This window comes from Zootoca vivipara, chromosome 1 (genome assembly GCF_963506605.1).
Source record: "Zootoca vivipara chromosome 1, rZooViv1.1, whole genome shotgun sequence".
Lineage (NCBI taxonomy): Eukaryota > Metazoa > Chordata > Lepidosauria > Squamata > Lacertidae > Zootoca > Zootoca vivipara.
In genome coordinates this window covers 42,584,369-42,606,909 of record NC_083276.1, presented here as the reverse complement: position 1 = coordinate 42,606,909, position 22,541 = coordinate 42,584,369, and the positions used below count along the sequence as shown (strand labels likewise).

Genomic DNA, 22,541 nt, shown 5'->3' with positions numbered 1-22,541 from the left:
ACAAGACAGAAGTACTGTTTGTGGGGGACAGGAGGCGGTCAGGTGTGGAGGATTCCCTGGTCCTGAATGGGGTAACTGTGCCCCTGAAGGACCAGGTGCGCAGCCTGGGAGTCATTTTGGACTCACAGCTGTCCATGGAGGCGCAGGTCAATTCTGTGTCCAGGGCAGCTGTCTATCAGCTCCATCTGGTACGCAGGCTGAGACCCTACCTGCCCGCAGACTGTCTCACCAGAGTGGTGCATGCTCTAGTCATCTCCCGCTTGAATTACTGCAATGCGCTCTATGTGGGGCTACCTTTGAAGGTGACCCAGAAACTGCAATTAATCCAGAATGCGGCAGCTAGACTGTTGACTGGGAGCGGCCGCCGAGACCACATAACACCAGTCCTGAAAGACCTGCATTGGCTCCCAGTATGTTTCCGAGCACAATTCAAAGTGTTGGTGCTGACCTTTAAAGCCCTAAATGGCCTCGGTCCAGTATACCTGAAGGAGCATCTCCTCCCCCATCGTTCTGCCCGGACACTGAGGTCCAGCACCGAGGGCCTTCTGGCGGTTCCCTCGCTACGAGAAGCCAAGTTACAGATAACCAGGCAGAGGGCCTTCTCGGTAGTGGCACCCACCCTGTGGAATGCCCTCCCACCAGAGGTCAAAGAGAACAACAATTACCAGACCTTTAGAAGGCATCTCAAGGCAGCCCTGTTTAGGGAAACTTTTAATGTTTGATGGATTTCTGTATTTTAATATTTTGTTGGAAGCCGCCCAGAGTGGCTGGGGGAGCCTGGCCAGATGGGCGGGGTATAAATAAATTATTATTATTATTATTATTATTATTATTATTATTATTATTATATTACTGGATCAGTCTGTTGTTCCCTCAGGCCCACTGAGCTCCACCAGTGAGTAATAATAGGCCCCTTCCTACTGCAGCCCCTTGTGCTACTGAACATTCAGGGGCCTTTCAGAGCAGCATTCAGTGCCACAAGTGGCTGCAGCCAAAAGGGAAGGATCATTTCTCTCCACCACTGAGGAAGCAGCAGGCAACAAAGGGGTCAACCACCCACACTACCATTTCTCTAGTCACAATCAATGGCTTTTCCAGTTTTAATATACAGCTTCATGGGCAGAGCATCTGCCTTGCAAGCAGGTCGTCCCAGAAGGTTCAATCCCCACATCTCTAAGTAGGACTGGGAGGCATCCTGGACAGCTCCTGCTAGTCAGTGTACTAGGTTGACACAGGGTTTATGTTCCGAGTGCCTGATGGTTCTATCCAACTGTGTGCTATGTGATCATCTCACTGCAAAAACAAAACAAAGCAAACCCAGTGCAAGGATTTCTGCTTGTGTAACAATACGTTCTCCCTCTTTCCTCCATGTGCTCCCCAAATCTGTTCTAGGAGTTTCCCCAACCTTCTGGGGCATATTTGGGGAGGGAGTTGGGCATGCACAGCGGGAGGAGAGTGTGGAAGTTTCATTGCAGAAGCACTCACAGGATACAAATCCCACCCTCTATATCTGTTGGTAATGTGTAGCTTGGTCTTGTAAGCATGTTAGCGTCCGTATCCATCAAAGTGATAGTATTTGGGAAGTCCAATATCCTTGCTTGTCTTTCAGGATCCTGATGTGATCAATACAGAGCTGCCCATTGAATGCAGTCCAATACCAGAGGATGAAGGAAGCACTATGTTGCCTCCAAACAGTTCCACAGGGAAGGTTCCTTTGCTGGGGAATCCTCCCCTTACCCCGCAGATGAACTTCATAACACTGGAAGACCATGATTCAGGGAACAAATATGGGCAGTGTCCACAGGAGCTGCTGGTGGAGAACCTTGGTAACTGGATAACCAGAGGAGCTAGCACAGCTTCCGCCAGTGATTCCAGCAATGGGACCCAGATCCAGAAACTGGAGTCTGCCAGCCAGCCAGCGTACAAGCTGAAGAATAAAACCAAAAATCTTTGGAACCCAACTTATGGTTCCTGGGTCCTGGAGGGTGTTTGCCAACCCAGCTCGAAACTCAACACAACGCAAGAGCGGGAAGATTCGGGGTTTGATGGGAACTGCAGTTCCCCCCCTAGTTCTCGAGCATCACCTTCATGTCCGAGCCAGAACCACTCTCCTCACATCGATATTGGAGGGATTGAACTGGTGAAGCTGCAGAATTTCCCATGTGGCAATGTGAACTACGCTTACGATGATCTCTGCTGCGAAACAGGCAGGCCTTTGCCTCTGGCAGTGGAGCCAACCACAGTTTTGAGGAGTGCCAGCCTGCACAGAGACAGCAAGCTTTCCTTTAAGCCAGAAAAAACCTCAAGAGAGAGAGACTCTGGTCTCTCCTTATCTGATGACCTGAGTGTTACGCCTGTATAACATGGAACATTTTTTCAAAGCGTTGGGCTTCCACCCTGGGAGCGTGGCTGCAAGAACAATAAAAAATGTCCTTCCCCCACACCCAATCTTCCTCTCTCCCTGTTCTAAGAACAGATGAATTAATGTTGTCTTGCTCTGGCCTCCAACACATGCCCAATGAGTACTTGAGGCTGGTTGGCGCCAACCTACTGGTGTCAATGGTGGTGGCTGCAGGATGCAATGAAGTTACTGTTGCAATGAATGGTTCAGGGTCCAGTGGTCCACAGAGGTGTTCACATTCACCCAATCACCTCCCTGAAACATGGTCTCTTCCCTCATATGAACTAGGTAGGTTCATATGGCAGAACCGTGAGCTACCTATGTAGGGTGGTGATCTGCAAAATGTCTCCAGCTGACTCACCACTCGCAACCAAGCAGCAAATAAAATCAGCTGGGTTTGCCTTGGACATAGTAGCTGAAAACATGTAGTAAGAATAACAAAGACAGAGAGGAGTCTACGCAAGGAAACAGAGCCAAAGTTAAGAAGGGAACAGATCACAATTGCATTCTTCATGAAGAGCATTAAAAACTGAGAAAACTAAAAACAAGTGGTTGAGACCATATTTTTTTCCATTACTGAAAGAAGTTGCTTTGCACCACAGAACCTAACTAATTCGGTTATCGATGCCTGACCTGTGGAGTCTCAGGAGTTAGCCTGCTTTGTCTGCAATGAACTGGACATTTCCTTTTAATGGACTTTGTTTACGCAGAACTCTGCTCAACGGTAGCAATTCACACTCCAGTAGGAATACTTTTTTTGTAAGCTGGAAATTTAGGATACAATTTTTATAGATGTATATAATATTCAAAGTTCTTCTAAGGTGAAATGTGACAAAGGCTGTTAACTTGAAGTAAGGCCAACAAGAAGTATTTTAATTCTGAAGGGCAATCCTGACTTTAATAGGTAAAAAGCTGGTGTTTGTTCAGGTCACATATACAAAATAGCTTCTAGAGGTAGGTACACAGACTCAGCATTGGTGAGGTAAACTGAGGAGAGATGAGTTGGAAACCATGTTGGTCTACTGCAGGATATAATGAGAGCTGCTGAATTAGAAAGGCCCACTATTGCACAAGTTAATTCAGGGACACATAACCCCTTTTACACAAGAAAGCATCCAACATAAGTGTCATTCAGAGCTCTCATTGGCGTCAGAGTGTCGTGAATGCTTGTGCATCTCACACACTTGAAATGGAGGTAGTGTTTTGTCCAATGTAAAATATCCCTCAGAGAGATGTTTGAAACATGTCTAGGGAACTATGTCCTCTGAATTCAGTAACTCTGATAGGAAGTCGCCCATGTCCTCTCATTGACTTAATCTATACTAGCTTTAGGTCTTTCATAGAAGTCAGCTCACCAAAAACATGTACACAAAACTGGCAACAGAATGCATGACAAGACCTGTTTTCAGTGCACGTGCTCAATTTCTGCTGCGACAGACGACTAGGCCAACTGGCAGGGAAGTGGGAAAGTAAAGAGCTGAAAAAGTTTTCCATGTCACACCAGCAAAATAATTATAAGAAGTTGTTTGGTACAGGCTTTTTCTGTAGATAAAAACACCCTTAGCATTCACCTGTTTATTTAATTTCAGCAGGTGGTATATAGAATGATCGCTTTCCTCAAACCTTTCGTGGTACCTGTTCCAAACATCATTTAGTATAGTAATAGACCATTTGAAAAATGAACTTGTATTGAAAGAAATCACATTCATGAAGAAAAGATGCATTTCCACACTATAATTACCAAATGAAAACTGTGTACAGCAGAGCTTTCCAAACTTTTCATGTTGGTGACACACCTTTTTAGACATGCATCAATTTGTAATCGTGACACAGTAATTCAGTTTTACTAACAAACAGGAGATTAAATACGCAATTGCTTTCCAGCCCCTGAAGGAGCACAGGGAGCATTTGTGTGACACACCTACACACTGCAGCTGACAGTTTGGAAAGCTAGGAGATGGGACGTCATTAATGCCTTCACAAGCACAGGTCACAGAAAGACAAAATCCTTGCTACTACACAATGCCTTTTCTCCTGACCTTAACCTAACCTGCAGCAAAAAGCCATGACATTTCTGCAAATCAGCCCAGGGAACTAGGTCCACAAAAGGGCCCCTAATCGCCTTGTCTGTTATCCTGCTTATCAGAACTGACTGTGTGCCTCTTTGACCTTTTCCCTCACAGAAATAGCATCCCTGTTAATCCAAACTCTGTGGACATTTTGTTTATCATTTTAAGCACACTTAGAGGAAACAAGGGCCACTGAAATCAATAGGACTGAACTTCAGAACTTTTAGTCTCTTATTACGATGATGTGATAGTTTTTCAGACCAAGGGGCGGGGGAACAGCTTTGCTGTACCGATTTTGTGCGAAGCTTTCTAAAACTACAAAAGGCAGTTTCTTCACGTTTGGCTCAGCTTGTTTTCCTTTGGGTGGTTCTCAAACGTTGCATTATACTAAGGTCGTTTCAGCTATTTACTTCCTTATAATTTGATAGGTAATATAAATGATATGCATATGTATATTTGCATGCCATTTTAATCATAGATGTCATGATCTTGCACCATCCTCATCGACACGAATGGGCATATTTCCATGGACTCTTAGAATTGAAACAGACCCAAATACATCCGTCAACAAAAAAAGAATTCAGTCACATGATAGCAAGTGGCGTGTGTGATTGAGTGAGCAAGAGAACAAACTGATGGTACAAAAGTAGAGAGCACTCTCAAAGCCTAGTTTTATAGTTCTTTTCTCCTTAGTTTAACTCAATTATTTTCCAAGAATTCCTTTAGTACTGTTCTTTTGGGGAAATAGCTCTTGTGGTTTCCATATTATATCTGTGTGATACAAGTATATAGACTTTGTATTGGCACCGTGTGCTAGAGTAGGGACTTTATAACGAAGATACCAACAACAGAATGAATTAAAATTATGCTATTTTCTCTCACTCTGCTCTGCCTCTTGCTAGGCTGAAAAACCCAGCTATCCTTTAAATTGGGCAGTGATCGACCCCATTTCCTCTCTTGCCTTTTCCACAAACAATCCAAACAAATAGTTTTCTATGATGGCGCTAAGAGAGCTTTGACATTCTTCACGCTTTTATACTTACACAAATTGCTTTTGATCTGCTATTACCTCCGAGAATAGCAGCACAGCTTGCCATCTTGCCCTTTGGGGGACACTGTAAATATGTGAACCACATGCTTCTATGCAATTTAAAATCAGATAAAAGCGTATACTTCTATATTTGCAACACATAAATAAAGACATCCTAACACAGCTGTTTGGTCTTCTGTTGTCCACTAATCACTGGTTAGAAGGAAAATAGAACATCTCTGTTAAATAGCTAGTTTGCACCCCTCATTGGGGAGAAATAGATGATACAGAGCTTTTATGGTTTTTAAAAAATTAGATCCCAGTACTAATGTCCTAATGAAAGTGCTGTGTATACCAGCTCAAAATGGCTGTCACATGCAGCAAAAATAGTGATGATCGTACCAGCACAAAAAAGCACTGGTTCTCTGTATAACGCAGACATCAGTGGCACTGTCCACTGAGTTTTATGCTGAGCAATAGCTTTGTTTGTCTGAACAAGAGAGATGAAAATGATCCTAGAGAAGCATTACTTGTCACCTCTAGCAAACAGGCTTTGAGTGTTCTTGAAACAAATTGGACTCTACACTCAAGAACAGCAATTCTGCTTTCAAAGCACCTTCCTCTTCCCAAATAAAATCCCCACACTATAATAATTTTCAGTCATATCACAATGATTTACATAGTGGTACCAATTCTACAGGAACAGGGTGGCATTTTTTATTTGCTTCTTAAGGATGCCTGAAGCTAACTGAGGCAAGAAATACCCTATAAGCATTTAACATGCACCTTCCAGCTTACCCCTCAAAAATGTCTTCAAATGAAGGAAAGTTCTTTGTCTCAGGCGTCATCTGGATAGCAATGTTACAAACACCTATTATTTAAGAAAAGGATTACTTTGCTCTTCCACCGTTAAGCATTCACACAGCACTGATAGATGATCACCCAAAAGAGTTATTCCTTTTCAAAACCTTATTAGCTAACACACAATTCCCTGTGTATCTGTGTATCTGAAGAAGTGTGCATGCACACGAAAGCTCATACCAAAATAAAAACTTAGTTGGTCTTTAAGGTGCTACTGAAGGAATTTTTTTATTTTGCTTTGACTCGGACCAACACGGCTACCTACCTGTAACACAATTCCCTGCACTCTTTTTAGCCCAGATGAGAACTTAAGTGAATACCATATAAAGCAGAAAGCACAGCCTTTGCCACGAAATAGCAGTTTGGCAGCAAAAGTATAATCAGCGTGCGGCATAGCTGCCAAGTTATCCCTTTTTTAAAGGGATTTCCCCTTATGCTGAATAGGCTTCCTCGCGAGAAAAGGGAAAACTTGGCAGCTATGGCGTGCGGCACAGTATATTATTGTACCATAAAAAAATACCAACTTGCATATGCTCTTAAAAAGCAAGAAGAGGAATTGGCAATTGTTGGGATCACAGTTGGCCTGAGACGGATTAGTTAACCTTTCCCTTCCCTACTGTGTTGAGGAAAATCCCTCCTTTGAAGTTGTTATTTGATAGGAAGGGCCAGACCTCTCTCCACAGAAGCTATTTCTAATTTTTTTTTAAGTGTGCGCCCCTTCAACATCATGACAAGTTTGGCCCTTAGCTACCACCATTTAAGAAAGAACAGAAAAGATTAAATGAGTGGGCACCTGTTTTCAGTTAAATTTATTTGTTATAGCACATTTTGGAAGTAATAAAATCAACCTATACAGTTAGGATTTCAGAATATTTTTTGCACTGTAGTGTTCAAAGCAACATCCTCTGTAGATGAGACAAGCTTTTTTTTTTTGTGTCTGGTTTGTAGTAACACGAGTAGAAATGTAGCCCAAGTCAACTATTTAAAAACAAGATTCCCCATCGCTTTAGTCTATTCACAGAATCTAGGAGGAGGAAATTTTCTCATCAATGATGCTTCCAGGCAAGTGTTTATTGTAGGACTGGTGGTCCTCATGCAAGCTTTTTCCCAGCTTCCACACGGCATTGTTGGCGTAAAAATACCAACCTACATCCTGCCACCACCACCTTCTGGCTTTATCATCCTTCCATGGAAAATTCAGTTAAGTTATTTAAACAAAAAACAACCCATTTTCCAATATTAAGCCTCCTTGTAGAAGCAGCTTTCCTGCAGAAGCACCTGCAGCATATAAAAGGTATACCTGCCTTTTCTGGACTGAAGTTTCCACAAATTTATATCCTCCGGGGGACTATGGAACAGTCCTTTCCATACCTATTCAGATTCCTTGCAGTTTTTTATATTGCACTTTTCTTCCACAAATCAATATAAACTTATTAAAACAATTTACGGATCCTCACAACAACCCTGTGAGGTAGGCACGTTCCAGTTTGCATTTTAAAGAGGTGGGAGAAAGTCGATCAGCAGACCTGGAGGAAATGTTCACATCCTCCAGCGCAAAGTGCTACTTTATAGCACCTCCTCCTCTTCCTCCTCCTCAAAACCAACCACATTTTTAAATAAGGAAAAAGCAATTGGAGCCCACAAGCTCTCTTGATCAGGGTGTTTTCAGCGAAGCTGCAGCAGACTGAAGCAAGCATTGGCTGCTGCAACAGACAGAACTTTTCGAGTGTTCCTGCTGCTGAGAACAGTTGGAACTAAAGGATTGAGAGTTTAATGCTACCAAGAGTGGGCAATGGGACAGACAAAACAACCAGTGTGATCCTGTTTTGTGTATGTGTGTGTGTCTGAGCAGCAGCAGCTTGCTGGTTGGGTTGGTTGATATGGACCAGGCGGTTACTATGAGGGTGAGAATGAGTACCGGTAGGGGGAAGAAGCACTGAAGTCCAATCAGCCATAGAGTTGGCAAAGATGGGTGGAGAGAGGCTGTCAGATATCCAATAGTGTCAAGTCCACATGCACAGCGAGACCTTCCCTCCCTCACAGCCACCAGGCCTTGACTATGCTGGATATTGACTATATTTACAATACTGAGAAAGATAGTGCCCATATGCATTCTAAGGCCAGACGCCTCCAAATCTAGAGGAGAGCGTCATCACAAATGTTTGCTGGCCCAGGGTAGAGTAGAATGGGCAGCAACCTGTTGGGAGTTCTTCCCTTTCCTGTGTTGCACTTTCAGCATTTTAAACATTGGTTTTATATCATGACCCACAAATAGGGCTACGTAAAAACTTGGCAAGCAACAGTATCCAAGCTTACCTCTAAATCCCTCCCCTTCGAACCTCTTGTGCTACACAGAAACCCCTTTCAACCCACTACTCTAAAAGGCTAGCAGATCATGGAAGCCATTTGAAAACCACTTCTTCTACCCATGCCGATTATGAACACACTTCCTTCCCAACACACACACACCCCATCATCACCACCACCAGCAACAACATATAAAGGAATAGTTCTCCATTACACAAAAGGACTTTTAGAATACAAATTTCAAAGAATAACTGGTATTATTTTACAAACTGCTATTTTCAATTTTGATTTTTAAAACACTGCACCCAACTAAATCCTTTATCAGCTCTGCTAGATGGACTTTCCAGCTAATCCTATATTTCTTAAAACAATGTCCTGGGGATAATTAATTACAAGCTTAAGCCAAAGGAGCTTGTTTCAGAGTACCATCAGTACATCTCTCTTGGGTTGCTGGTTCTGAATTCCATAATGAATGTTAAGGTGGGGTTTCCTCTCCACCACCTGTTGGGCAAGAATTTGCAATGCTTTAATAAGCTTTTCTCAGCAGAAGCATGGAGCTCGATAGCCGAAGCAACCCATTTCTGCTGCTGTGTTACAGACTCCTAAGGTTTTACTCTCCCACCCATTTGTCCACGGCCAGTGCAGGTTAGGCTGTAGGGAGCTGAAGACCTGCTGTTGCTCATCCTAAAACTGGCCTCATGCCAAAGTCTGCCAAAACTGACACCAAGCCAAGTGGCAGAGGAAAGGAAGCCCAAATAAGTTACCTACTAAGAATGGGTGAGCAAAGGGTATTGTTAAAAAACTAACTTCACGGGTAAATATTTGAAAACCTGGAAGATATCTACTAGCTGCTCTGACCGCTGGTTTCACGTCTGGCAAAGTCATGACAATGCTGCCAGACTAGGGATCTCTTATACCTTTAGCTATGGAGCATGCAATGGGTGAATTCTGCACGATTTAGCCTAAGGCAGACTGCATGAGATAGGACCACGGGGCCATGACTACCCAGTCACCACACAATGGCCACTGGCTGTTTTCCTGTGCTTTCCTCCGCAACTTTAAGAATGCCATGTCTGCCTGCATGGAGCTCTGGATCCATGGTCAATAATTGTGCAAATACATAACTGAGCATGGCATGGTCATTGGAATTGTGTGGCTGGAATGTTGGAACAGTGGAGATGCATTCTGCAATACCAGTCCATGATGATCAGGGGGCAATCCATGTGACTTCAAGCATCTCTCAGGGGAAAGGAGTTTTTATCACAATATTTCCCTGTTATGCAAACTATCACCTTCACAACAGTCCTAAAATAACCCTTTGCATGAGAGATACCACATTCACCTGATACACCAAGTGGATATACTTTGCCCAAATGAAGTGCTTAGCACCTAATGTTTCAAGTGCCCAGTACACCTCTATAGGGAGAAAAATAAAAAAATTCCTTCAGTAGCACCTTAAAGACCAACTGAGTTTATATTTTGGTATGAGCTTTCGTGTGCATGCACACTTCTTCAGATACCTTCAGTATCTGAAGAAGTGTGCATGCACACGAAAGCTCATACCAAAATATAAACTCAGTTGGTCTTTAAGGTGCTACTGAAGGAATTTTTTTATTTTGCTTCGACTCAGACCAACACGGCTACCTACCTGTAACTAGATCTATAGGGAGAATTATTCTTTTTTAATTCTTGCAAAAATCTGCTGATCCAAGTAATTTCAACACCAAGCAACTTGACCGGTTGTTCTGATTTCTGCATGTGAAACATTTCAACATCCCCTAAATTTAGTTAGTTTTGCTTTGCTTACTAAATAAACCAAGTCACTAAGATGTGATCCCACAAATAAGTCATATGCATTCCAGCTCACGAGTGGTCACTTCTAGGCCACCACCAACCTCAATGAAATTCAGTCACCCCGAAATTGACTGCTTGCTCCCCGGAAGGCAAAGTCTGTCTTGGATCACACACTTTAAAACCTGGACAGCTTTATGCACAGTCTCAGGTGAAGAAAAGGAGAGGCTAGCAATCATAAAGAAGCAGTAATACAAAGCCTGGCGCAAACTGGAATTGTCTGGTTTCAACCTCTGCTTCTCCATTACCATGGCAGCTCCTCTAACCGGTAGAGCTGATTCAGGTTCCTCTATAGCAATGTGGGGTGGGTGCGCAGGTTCAAACCAAAGCATGCATTAGACTGCAGTTCTGCCCATGATTAGTTTTGGATGGCTGATTAAAAATCAGTAGGACTTACCTGTTGCACAGTTGTGGTCAGGGTTGCGGGGTAGATGTGTGCAATATATTTGGGGGAGGGGCTTAATGGCAAGCTGCACGTGTTTTGGCACAAATAAACTAATTTGTGGGAAGCAGTTGGCGACAAAATGGAATGGTAGAAGACGAGAAGGAACAGAGGGGTATGGAGAGTTGTGTAGGGCACAAAAACTCTTGCACTGGCTCCTAGAGCCCAAGGCGCCCTTTGGTTTCTAAAGCTTCAACAGCACTTTGTGCGCATCTTTAAACTTTTCTGCACCACCATTAAAACTAGAAGAATTACATATGTATATATGAATGAGAGTTTATAAATTCTTCGCCAAGTACCAAGCTGCCTGGCACACAAGTGAATGCATGGGATGGGAACATTCCTATCTAGCAGTGTGAGCAGCAGCAGCAGCAGCATGAAGGTTAAAAAGTCTGCTTATTACTTTTGAAGATATTTCAGAGGAGAATTCCAGTATTTTCTGTCCCATGTGCTCCAAGCAACTTTCACTCCAGGAAGTAGTTGTCCTGCTCCAACGTCCAAATCTTTAGAAAATTATTCTGTTAGTTGGTTAGCCCTTTGCATTCATGGCTAACCCTGGATTTCTCAGGCTCCCAGAGGCTGGCTCTGAGTTTCCACCTCGTTTTTGCAGCAGGGTAATGCCCCCAGAGTCTGGCAAAAGTTTTAAAAGCCTTCCCTCTGACTGGGGAGGGGGGGTGTTGATTCTGGAAAAATTAAAAGCAACTGAGCGGTCCTATAAAGACTTTGTGCCAGCCCCTCTCATCTCTCAAATATATTTTCTAAGATGTCGATCAAATTGTCCAGTCCAAGTAAGTAGCCATCCTCCCGGTTCCCTTCCTGCCAAGGGATCCTATGATCCAAGGTCTGCTCATCTGGAAGAAGGGTAGTCTTTCCAAAATCAATGAGCCATACATTGGCATGCCCACTATCATCATGCACAAACAGCAGTGAACTTCCAATTACCTGCAGAGGGGAGGGAGAGAGAGAGAGAGGCTACTAGATATTTCGTGAAAACCTGGCGTCTTGCTGTTCCTGGCTCCACCCACCATAAACTTAGGGCCAACACATGCCTGTAGTTGAGGATTAAACAAATTCACTGAGGAATCCACTGGCCTGATCCAGCAGACTCTTTTAATGTTCTCAAGTTTTTGTTTATTTACCAGGAGCATTTTAATACTGCTTTATATTTAAAATACCTCAAAGCAGTGCACAGATAATAAAATATACCACGAACAATAAAACACAGAACATTTAAAAAATCCAAATAGTGTAGCATCCAGTTACCAGGCTGCCCCCACACTGTTTAATGGTCAGGAAACATCTTAAGCGTCTACTTAAAGTCTCCACCCCACATCATTCAGCCCAGGCACTGAGGTCCAGCTCTGAGGGCCTTCTGGCGGCTCCCTCACTGCGAGAAGTGAGGTTACAGGGAACCAGGGCATTCTCGGTGGTGGCACCCGCCCTGTGGAACGCCCTCCCATCAGATGTCAGGGAAATAAACAATTATCTGACTTTTAGAAGACAGCCGAAGGTAGGGGAGTTTTTAATGGTTGGTTTTTTACTGTGGTTTTATAATTTTGTGGAAGCCTCCCAGAGTGGCTGGGGAACCCAGTCATATGGGCGGCATATAAATAAAATAAGAATACTAATGATCATTGTCACCATCTAGTTGGCTGCCTTATTTCTGAGGGGAGGCTGTTCCACATGATGAGTGCGAAAACTCTCCTTCAGCTGACTAAATGATGGATCTCTTGCAAAGAACATCATCTGATGACCTCAGGGAGTGGGTAGGTTTCTATAGGAGGTGGCATTCTCTCATTCTCTCCCAATTTGCTTAGGGCCTTCTAAACAAACAGCAGAACCTTAAACTCAGCTCAGTAGCTGAAGTGGCAGGCTAGTGCAGCTCCTTTCATGGGAGTGTTATGTGCTCATGGTAGGTTACCTCTCTGGGCAACCTAGCTCCTGTATTCTGCAGCAGCTTCCAAACCAATCCCAAGGACAGCTTCCCCCACTCCACACACACAGAGACAGAAGGCATTGCAGGAATCCAGTCTTGATGCTACACTGTTTTCTTCACATGCTGCCTCCTTGGCCTTCTCTCTCACCCACAGCTCACCTCATGCCGTTTAAAGAAATTAGAAGACTCAAGAACACCACGAATGTCATACAGACGCCTCAAGTATTTTTTCTGTGAAAAGAAGGGGTGGGAGGTTGAATCATGTAACATTTTACTGCCATACAAAAAATTTAAAAACCTGATAGGTGGAGGAAATTGCTTCAGAGACTGCTTTAAAGGTAAAGGTAAAGGACCCCTGACCGTTAGGTCCAGTCGTGGACGACTCTGGGGTTGTGGCGCTCATCTCGCTCTATAGGCCAAGGGAGCCGGCGTTTGTCCGCAGACAGCTTCTGGGTCATGTGGCTAGCATGACTAAGCCACTTCTGCCAAACCAGAGCAGAGCATGGAAACGCTGTTTACATTCCCGCCGGAGTGGTACCTATTTATCTATTTGAACTTTGATGTGCTTTCAAACTGCTAGGTGGGCAGGAGCTGGGACCGAACAATGGGAGCTCACCCCATCGCGGGGATTCGAACTGCCGACCTTCTGATCAGCAAGCGCCACCCGCATCTGCTTTACTACAGAGTAATTTAAGATACTACCCACCAGAAACATAAACACAAATATTCTGAGAATGGGAGTTTCGTGAGCCAATTTTTTGGGCACATTATGCTCTTTTGGTGTTTTAAGTTACAATTCACCCATTGCACAAGTGTGTGGGTCCCAGAGCCGGCGATTAGTGAGAGCTAAACATCTGTAATTTTCTCCCTGAAGGCTTTCAGCTCATCTGTTCATAGTGTGGGAAACGCAGCATGGAAAAATGTTCCCCACCACCCATGATGCAATCTGAACAATGTTACTCTGTCAATGAAAAGAAACAGCATCATACATCTGCTAATGAGGTCAGAGGTCTAAAGCCTACAAAGCACAAGCGTTTTGTGCCAGATAGGAACCCTGGTAAGAGGATCATGTTCAGAGCTGATCTGTGTTCTTGGTATACAAAGGGCCTCACTGCAGGGATGCAGAATACAATGTGTTACCTTCCTTTCATATGCTTAAACTATGACTACAATAATACCACAAAACCAGGGAAAAGTCCTACTTATAGTGTGATATTAATATTTATCAGTCACTGTTCAGCCAGATAAGCCTCCAAAATATACAGCAATTATAAAATACAATAATTTTAAAACAAAAGAGAGAGATGAAGCAGCCAACATCAATGATAGCAGATCTATGTCTAAGAAAACTGGGAGTTGGTTTACTATCACACATCCAACCTCTCCCCACCCAAGATGATGCATTGGGTCAACCTTTTACCCAGGTTAAAGAAATCTGGCGAGAGCTTCTTAAAATAATGGGTCTTATTACCAGCTGCTCTGGAGGAAGTGACGGCACCTGGGGCTCCTGAAATGTCCAGAGCTCCCTCTCCCTATTCGTCTGCCACCAGCTCTCACAGATTTAATGAGCCAGGCCAGCAAAGGGCCAGCCTCAAACTTCTAAGTATAGCTTACCAATATAGTTGTATCTCCCTTAATGAATTCCGCAAAAACCTGGAAGACTTGGTCCCATGTCTTCGTTGTCTTGAAGTTGGTGTTACAAGTCCCATCAGCCTTCTGTAAGGAATAAAAAGAAGGGAGGTGGAAGACATCCTTCTGAACACAGAGGAAAGAAGAAAGGGAAGGCACCAGCATGGGGACAAAGAGAAGAAGAATCCTCAAAAGGTGAAGTTGGCTGGCTTTTCCTCAGAGGCAGCTAAACTAACTCCACCAGGATGGTTACCCCTACCCTGAATATTAGCTGCTGAATTTACAGCAGTCTGATGCAGAGCAGGGGAGGGCAGAAGGTAGATCTTTGGGTGATTTGCAGTAGAATGGCAAGGATTTCTGGCTACCAATTGTATTAACAACAGCAGCTATAAAATGTACCCGCTTCATCCCACGTTATATAGCTGGAAGCTGTTCCTCTGAAAAACATAGGGTGACCAGGAATGGATTTTTGTGTGGAAGGAAGGGGCTCCATTCAGTTCTGGTATTCAAATCAAATTCCTTGGAATTATTTAATTCTAAATGACTAGCTCTGGTCAGTGGATTTCAGGGTTCTAGTTAGACATAAAGTAGATCCCTTGAGCTTGAAGTCCGACATCCCTGATACACAGTGCCAGATTATGACTGGCAAGACCCAGGTTCAAATCCCTACTCAGCCATGAAGCTCCTTAGGTAACCTCAGCTAGTCACTCTCAGTCTAACCATAAGCTCCTCAGGTGGCAAACAGGATATAACTGTATTAAATACATCACATACATAAAGTATCACTGAGACTCTAATACAAACATGTATTTTAGGATATGGTGTACATTATAAACAAGGTGGGCAGGATAAAATGAACGACTACTGACACTTAATGAAAGCAAGCTATGCTATTAAGTCATGCTTCTGGATGCAATGCAAAAGAGCCCTAGAAAACTGATAAAATTCTGCTCTGGGTTGTAGTACAAAACCTATCTGAGTCAGATTTGGCCTTGTGCATGTAATATTTGGCTGCAAAAGTGTGGGCCACCCTAACACAACAAATGTATGTGTCTTGACAAGGGAAAGTTATGAAACTGCAGTGCACATCGTGGGCAGAGACATCCAGCAGCACTCTGAAGTGATGTACTACAGCAAGCCTGTGAGGGCAGCGAAAATATCCTTTCAGTCTGTTGCCAGATGGTACACTAGAAGCACAGCGCATTCTGCAATGCCAGCATTGCACTCATTGATGGAGAAAATCTGGCAGCATCCTCCACATTTGTCAACTAACACCAAAGCATGGCCTTCTTTCCAACAGGTTACTTTATTTGTGTACCACACAAACACACATCATCCCGATCTCACAATGGCCAACCAGATGCCTATGGAAAACCCACAAGCAGGATTTGAGAACAAGAGCACTCTCCCCTCCTGTGGTTTCCAGCAACTGTTATTCAGGTGCATCACATCAAGCACCAGCCATTAGCGTGAATGGGAAATGCCAAGATAAAGTTCAGCTGAAGTGCTTGTGTGTGGGTGACCCATGAGCACAGGGGAAAAATGGATCTGTGCAGCTCATGTGCACATTGACTTTCTGGTGTGTATCCAGTCTAGGATGCTGCAGCTAGGGAAAGCTAGTTTAGGAATGGAAGATGTCCCACCTTAATCCCTTCGATCCTGAAACCCAAGTTAGCACTGGAGCTGATTGTCTCCCTCCACTGCATATAGCGTGGTTTGGTCACTGCATGCTGTGAGTTCTCCTCCTCAGTGGGTGCCAGAGGATCTACATCGATCATTTTCTTATACATGTCCTTACGCAGCTTTGGTTTCTCTCGTGCTTTAGTCAATTCTTCCTCCAAATATGTCCTGCAAAAATAATATGAAATTGAGCACTTATTTGATACGCCCAAGAATATTTCCATGCCATTTCCATTTATCTTATAGGGAGCTCAGTGTTCGTTACATAGAGTAATAATTACCCTCTTCAAGATAGCATCACATTTTAAAAAAACAACACTTTGACCAATCAATGTCAGGACTTTGAACTCCGAGCCACAATCCATGGCAAGGGTAAAGGAGAAGCACTGGTGTAGCTAAATGTGTGTGGGTTTTTTTAAAAACAAAAAAAATCCACAATCTGTAGCCAAGGTTTGTTATTGGCTTACTCACTATAGTTTGTTAGCAGCAAAACAAAGTATTATCACTAGTTCAAATGTAACACTAAGCCAGGAACCATGGTTTGTTTCCTACAGGCGCAAGCAAATTTGATTTTGCTCATGTGTGGTAAGTCATTGTTTAATGCACACCATGATGTTCAAATATGGCCAATGTACCATCTGTTCATCAGAAGGCAGAAGGGGCTCACAATCCACATGAAGTTGAGGGATGGATTGACCCAACACCAGACTGCCATCCCCTCAAAATCACAGCTATCAACAAGCCGCCCACAATGAGACAGCAGGGTTATTGTTGTTTAATGCCTCCCACCTGATTCCCATCTTGCAGTCCATCACACAAGGCCCTTCAAAATTAGCTAGAAGGTCATCTAGTTGCATGTAGGACTCGCCATCTCTCTCCACCACACCATGGAAGACAGGGACGCAGGAGCGCAGTGGGTCGTTCATCAGCAGCTCAAAGCACTTCTCTTCATTCTCAGAGTAGCGCTTCAGAATCGTTCCACCGTCAGCTGCCTTGAAACTCCCTGCAGTAAACAGAATCATAGTGTTTATATGTCCTTTATATTGTCCGTAAGAATTTATTGCTACCACTAATTCAAAAACTCCCCGGGCATCTGGAAGATTCTCACCTTGCTTTTTTATTGCAAGACACAAATCTGTTTGTAACTCTACAAATGGCAAAAAAATTAACTTCTGTTTTGACATAAAAGAGACGGAATGGATTGTTATATACAACTTGAAATTTTTTATTATATCCTTATCTAATTCTGTATATCCTTTAAGCTATTTTACCTTTTAATTGTAAATCAAATTGTGTGCGTTTCTGCTCTTGTTTTATTATGTCTATGAGCTTAAAGCTGAAATAAAGTGATTTGGATTTGGCATGATAACTTGCAACTTTCAGTCTGGTAGGAGGGAAAGGTCTCTCCGCCTAGTTTGACTGCCGCACCTCTTTCTTCCTGCTGAAATACTTTCCTGGAACAGTAACATATGTGCCTTGTAAAAAGAACACCCAACGCAAACAGTGCCTGTTAACACACACACACAGCCAGCATTCAGATGGAATCACATAAAAAGTTGTCTCCACTAATCATATAAACATGTCCATGTCTAAATGCACTAGACTACACAGGAGGTTAACAGGGCAAACCACATTATTACTTTGATAGCCAGATTCAGTGATAAAATCTATGCAATGCTACCACTATGTCCTGAACTGAGCTCCATCCTGTACCTGCTCTTAGCACACAAGAGAGAAGCTATCAGTCACTGATCATTAACCAACAAGCCATGTCTAGAAGCCAAGTTGTGCACTTTGAGTACACACACGCTCTTCCTCCTGTGCCCTCGGAATCCTGCAGCTCCAAAATTTCACTACTCTGAGGTTCCAAAGGAATCAAGTCTCAGCCACACAGCCAACAAAATGAAGCTGGCTGCGACAAGAGGTACAGAGGAAGCAGCTTCCGCAACTGCCAAGGCGAGTGTAATGTCAGGATCTGTTTTTGTTTCACTCAAATGTCTATTAATTCATAAATCTATTAATCCATTGCCTTCTGAAACAAATTTATACCCTAAAACGCAGCCAACAAGGCTGAACCTGAATCTTACATTGTCTTCCTGCATTGTAAGCTGGTTCATGTTAGCTCCTGCAATTGCAGAATTCTCTGTAGCCAGCATCAGAATTCACAGGGTTCTCTTGGAATCAATGCAAAATGAGCTGTAATCAATTAATCCTATTCATTTTTATACAAGGAAATGCCTCCTGCTCCAGAGAACTCTGCACATAGCTTTGTTGACTTACGTTTTCCGTTAACCTCAGTCAGTTACTATAGGAGCACTAAAGCAACCATGCTTAAATTACATCAAGCCAATTTTTTTTAAAAAAAGAAAATGAAAGTAAAAAGAAAAAGCTTGGCCTGAGATATTCCAGCCATTTCTACAAACACTACATTAAACATAATCTGCTTAAGCAGCTCCTTACTGGCCACCCTACCAAACTTTCCTTTCCATTCTCTGTGACGTATACTTTCACTACACTGCAGCAGTGGCCTTGAGCTTAGGCTCCAGAAACTTTCATGTGTAAGGTTGGACCACAGACTTAGATATAGAAGCCTACATAGGTCTGTGGACACAGACACACACATGGACACACACACACACACAGCTAAGTCCTGAAGGATGCAAATGATTTACATCTATTCCAGACATTTCACAAAGAAAAAGCAACTGAGAGGCTAGTTTCATGGACAAATCTTATCTTGCATGCCATTGTTTAAGTGAAAACACAAATCGAGTACTACCAAGCTGCACAATCAAGACATGATTACTCTTTTTTAAATTCACAAAACAGACTAGGTTCATATCTATTAGGAACTCCTTACTAGCATTTATTTTCAATCTTCTGGTTACTGTCCTTGTCAGAAAAACTGACCCTGTGTATTATACATTTTTCTTTGCATTAGTGAAGTTAAGAAGATACCGGGCTATCTCCAACCATGTTGCTAAGCAGGTACTAGTAACGTTTCTCATGGCACAACAGGTAGGGAAACAACTGTTTAAAACGTCTCTCCTCCCCTTGCCCCACAGTGTCTCTGTGCCCCTCTAAATCTACTTTGGAGGGTTTGGAGGGTTCTCCAAACTTCTGGTGTTAAACCCCCCCCCCCAAAAAAAATGCCTATCCAACCCATTCTGCTGGGCAGCACAACTGGAGAAAACCCACTGTTTTATATCAAATGTGATTATTTTAAAAAGATTTCTACAAGCTTAGAGGTCACACTGGAATGGCTCCAGAACCGCAAACAACTCATAATCTGTCTGCTAGACAAACAAGCAGACTTAGTCAATTAATATGCTTCCTTTTCCCATCAATTTACTTATTTGAAAGTGCTTGTTGCCCTTCCCCGAAGGTCCAGAGTGCATAGCATATTGACAATCAGATAGAAAAAGCAGTTCTCTCGCCAGAGATAATCTAGGCATTTAGGGCTGATCGGTTTGCAGTATCCAGGTAAAGAATGGGGGCATATTGCCCTCAAAATCCTTTCAATCCTTCCATTTTTAACAACCATTTTATTATAAGCTTCCTATTTGTACAGAGACAACAGCCAAGAAAAGTTTTCACCTGTGTGACCAGCCAGCTGCACCCAGGAGTATCGCTTCTTGAAGGGACTGATGACTGGCAAATTGACAATTGTTTTTAACGTCTGCCATGCTTTTTTCTGAAACAAAGAAAGGAAAAACCATTAGCATCGTCACGTAATCAGGCATTTGTGCATGGAGACGCAAGGCCTCCATCTTGCACTTATGGCTCCCCACTGACTTCCAAGGCCAACCTGACGTGACATGAAAGTGGATTCCCATTAAAGACAGTCTCAAAGACTCACCTAATTGAACAGTGTTGATCAAAGACTAACACAGGCATAGCTAATTTGTGATGGTCAAACTCAAGGAGAGGAACACCCTGTGAGAAGGTCAGATTGTTAAAGAAATGCACAGGTCCAACACAACAGCATGCTACCTAATCCTGGAGGTGGCTACTGTATTTTAAAAACAAAGTCAAAAAGTTGTATCTGCATGCTTTCTCTCTCTCTCTCTCTCTCTCTCTCTCTCTCTCTCTCTCTCTCTCTCTCTCTCACCCCAAATTTGCAAAAGATTTTGGCAAATCAGTTATTTGAGCTTCTTAATTAAAAAGAGGTTTGGGGCGGGTGGCCCAATCCAAACAGCATGGAGGCACTGTCAGTTCAACCTAAGTTGGCTGTGAAAAACATTCATTGGCTGCCAGTCTGCTTCTGTTCCAACGTATAGGTGGTGCTCACCTTTAAAGCTCTTTAAAGACCTGGACACCCTGGCCTAGGGACTGCATGACTGCCCACTGCCACATAATCAGTGTTAGAAGCCCCTCTCTGGTTGCCTTGAGGCAGGTTGCAGCAACTGAGAGTGCCGTTTCGGCTGTGGCACCTCACTTATGCAATGCTCTCTTCAGGGAGGCTCACTCGGCATATACACTATGGTTACCAGATTTTTTTCAAGGAAGCCGCAGACACTTAAAATAAAAAATAAAAATCATGCTTTATTATTTTAGGAAAGGGTTGCCCAGAGTTATTGACCTTTGGGGAGGGAACCCCAAAGTTGTCGGGTGTGCACCTCGACACAAGGCAGGGGGCGAAGCCCATCTACAAACACACAAACGCCCCCCCCCAAAGAAGTTGGGGGGGAGAGAAATTATTATTATTCTTATTTCCCCAGTTCTTTTCAGATGCCAACTGAATGTGGTTTTAATGCACTTGTCTTTTACTGACTCTTGCCATTTTTAGCTCAGTTTGGATCAGTTTTATTGGGTGCCCCGCCCTTGTTAGCCAACCTGAAGAGCATTTATACTTCTGAGGGGGATATAAAATTTCAAATAAATACATTCCTTTTCCACCTCACCTCCCCAGGCCAGAAAATGCTGCCACGCAGTGTCACCTTGCTAACACCTTTCTGTTTTAGTTGTGACATCTTTGGATATACTTCTGTTGGCCGAAGGGGAAAGTGAACAGCTGCCGTATCAACAGAAGAAAATGACCTTAAATACCACACCACGCAGAAATATGCACAGAAAGACAAAATACCTTGCTTTCCGGAACTGAAACTGGGATGTTTAGTTTAACAGTATTTTTTAAATTATTATAAAAGATTCCCAAAGCCTTTTTCCCCTCCCCAGCTGATCAACTCCAAGGTTCCCTGAACAATTAATGTACAAAAGCATTGTTTTGCAGTCAGGAAGGGCCAGAGAAGCAATTTGGCAAGCCTAGCAATTACTATACAAACATTTCACTAAGATAAGGAGCACTCCACACTGATTCTCTCTCTCTCTCTCTCTCTCTCTCTCTCTCTCACACACACACACACACACACACACACACACACACGGCACCATATCCTCCAGCTACCTTAAAGAATAGGATAAGGGTCTTGGTGGAAGAAAACGACTAGTGTCTGAGTCCAGGGCTGCAGCATTTTGTTCTACAAATGAGGCTGCTGCCATAGGAACATGAATCGGGGAATATATAAGTTTTCTGCATGGATTGCTCCATTGCTAAGCAAAGTGTTTCCACTCCACCCCCTGCAGAAGCCTATGAAACTCCCATCACAGCACTTTCAAGAGCTATACCCTGTTTCTGTCCTGGGGTTTCTTCTTCCTCGTGCCCCTTTCTCATTCCACAAGCTAAAACATACCGTACAGCTCTTTAATCCCATCCAGAAGGTCAAGCTAATACTAAATATATTTGGGGGTGCAGAGGGATGGGGGGGGGGAAAGAAACATGTTTTCCTGCCAAGATCTCACAGTTCTACTAATCACACATTTCACTTAAATGCAATTATAGGTTAAAATGTGTAAGGAAACGTGGCTTGTATAGCTGATGGGCTAGTTTCAAAAGGCTGGGTTTTTTGTGTGTATGTGTTTTAAATTAATTACCATTAGGAGAGGGGGAGGAATCCTACTGACGAGCCTGCCTACGCTGTTTAATTTTCATGACCCCTGGATCCTTCTCAAAGAAAATCTCTGCTGGTGCTCGGAGCAAAAATGATGTTGGAATTTTCTCCCCCTTCCCTGAGCTCTCATGCTCAATGGTACAAGCCCACACAAGCCCACACAGTGCTATTATGATAGCAAGAAACAAAAGGGGGAAAGACTTTTTCTTTATAGACTGAATTAATTCCCAGTCATCCTCCTCTTATTATTTCTTTTACTTTTATATGTCCTTTGAACCGAGTTGATAATTCTAAGGCTCAATATATTACAACAAAATCTCTGGAGGATAGAATGTCTCACATTGTCTTAGGAGAGCACTTTAGAATATAATTGTGTTTGTTGGA

General features: G+C 43.2%; 2 protein-coding genes across 3 annotated transcripts in view; one reads left to right on the top strand and one right to left on the bottom strand.

Annotated features, from left to right (window-relative positions):
* The window catches only part of LTK (leukocyte receptor tyrosine kinase), a 98,840-nt gene extending 92,243 nt beyond the window's left edge, over positions 1 to 6,597 (top strand). For both annotated transcript variants that reach the window (XM_035111725.2, XM_035111716.2), the window contains one exon: positions 1,610 to 6,597. In XM_035111725.2, the coding sequence (XP_034967616.2) occupies positions 1,610 to 2,362 (753 nt within the window). In that variant the 3' untranslated portion in view covers positions 2,363 to 6,597. The remainder of the gene's footprint in view (positions 1 to 1,609) is intronic.
* Positions 6,598 to 10,201: 3,604 nt separating this feature from the next.
* ITPKA (inositol-trisphosphate 3-kinase A) overlaps positions 10,202 to 22,541 on the bottom strand; it is a 59,265-nt gene continuing 46,925 nt past the window's right edge. The window contains exons 2-7 of the mRNA XM_035111740.2: positions 19,804 to 19,900; positions 16,996 to 17,209; positions 16,170 to 16,374; positions 14,512 to 14,613; positions 13,057 to 13,128; positions 10,202 to 11,903 (exon numbers count right to left, since the gene is read on the bottom strand). Coding sequence (XP_034967631.2) covers positions 11,700 to 11,903; positions 13,057 to 13,128; positions 14,512 to 14,613; positions 16,170 to 16,374; positions 16,996 to 17,209; positions 19,804 to 19,900 — 894 coding nt within the window. The 3' untranslated portion in view covers positions 10,202 to 11,699. The remainder of the gene's footprint in view (positions 11,904 to 13,056; positions 13,129 to 14,511; positions 14,614 to 16,169; positions 16,375 to 16,995; positions 17,210 to 19,803; positions 19,901 to 22,541) is intronic.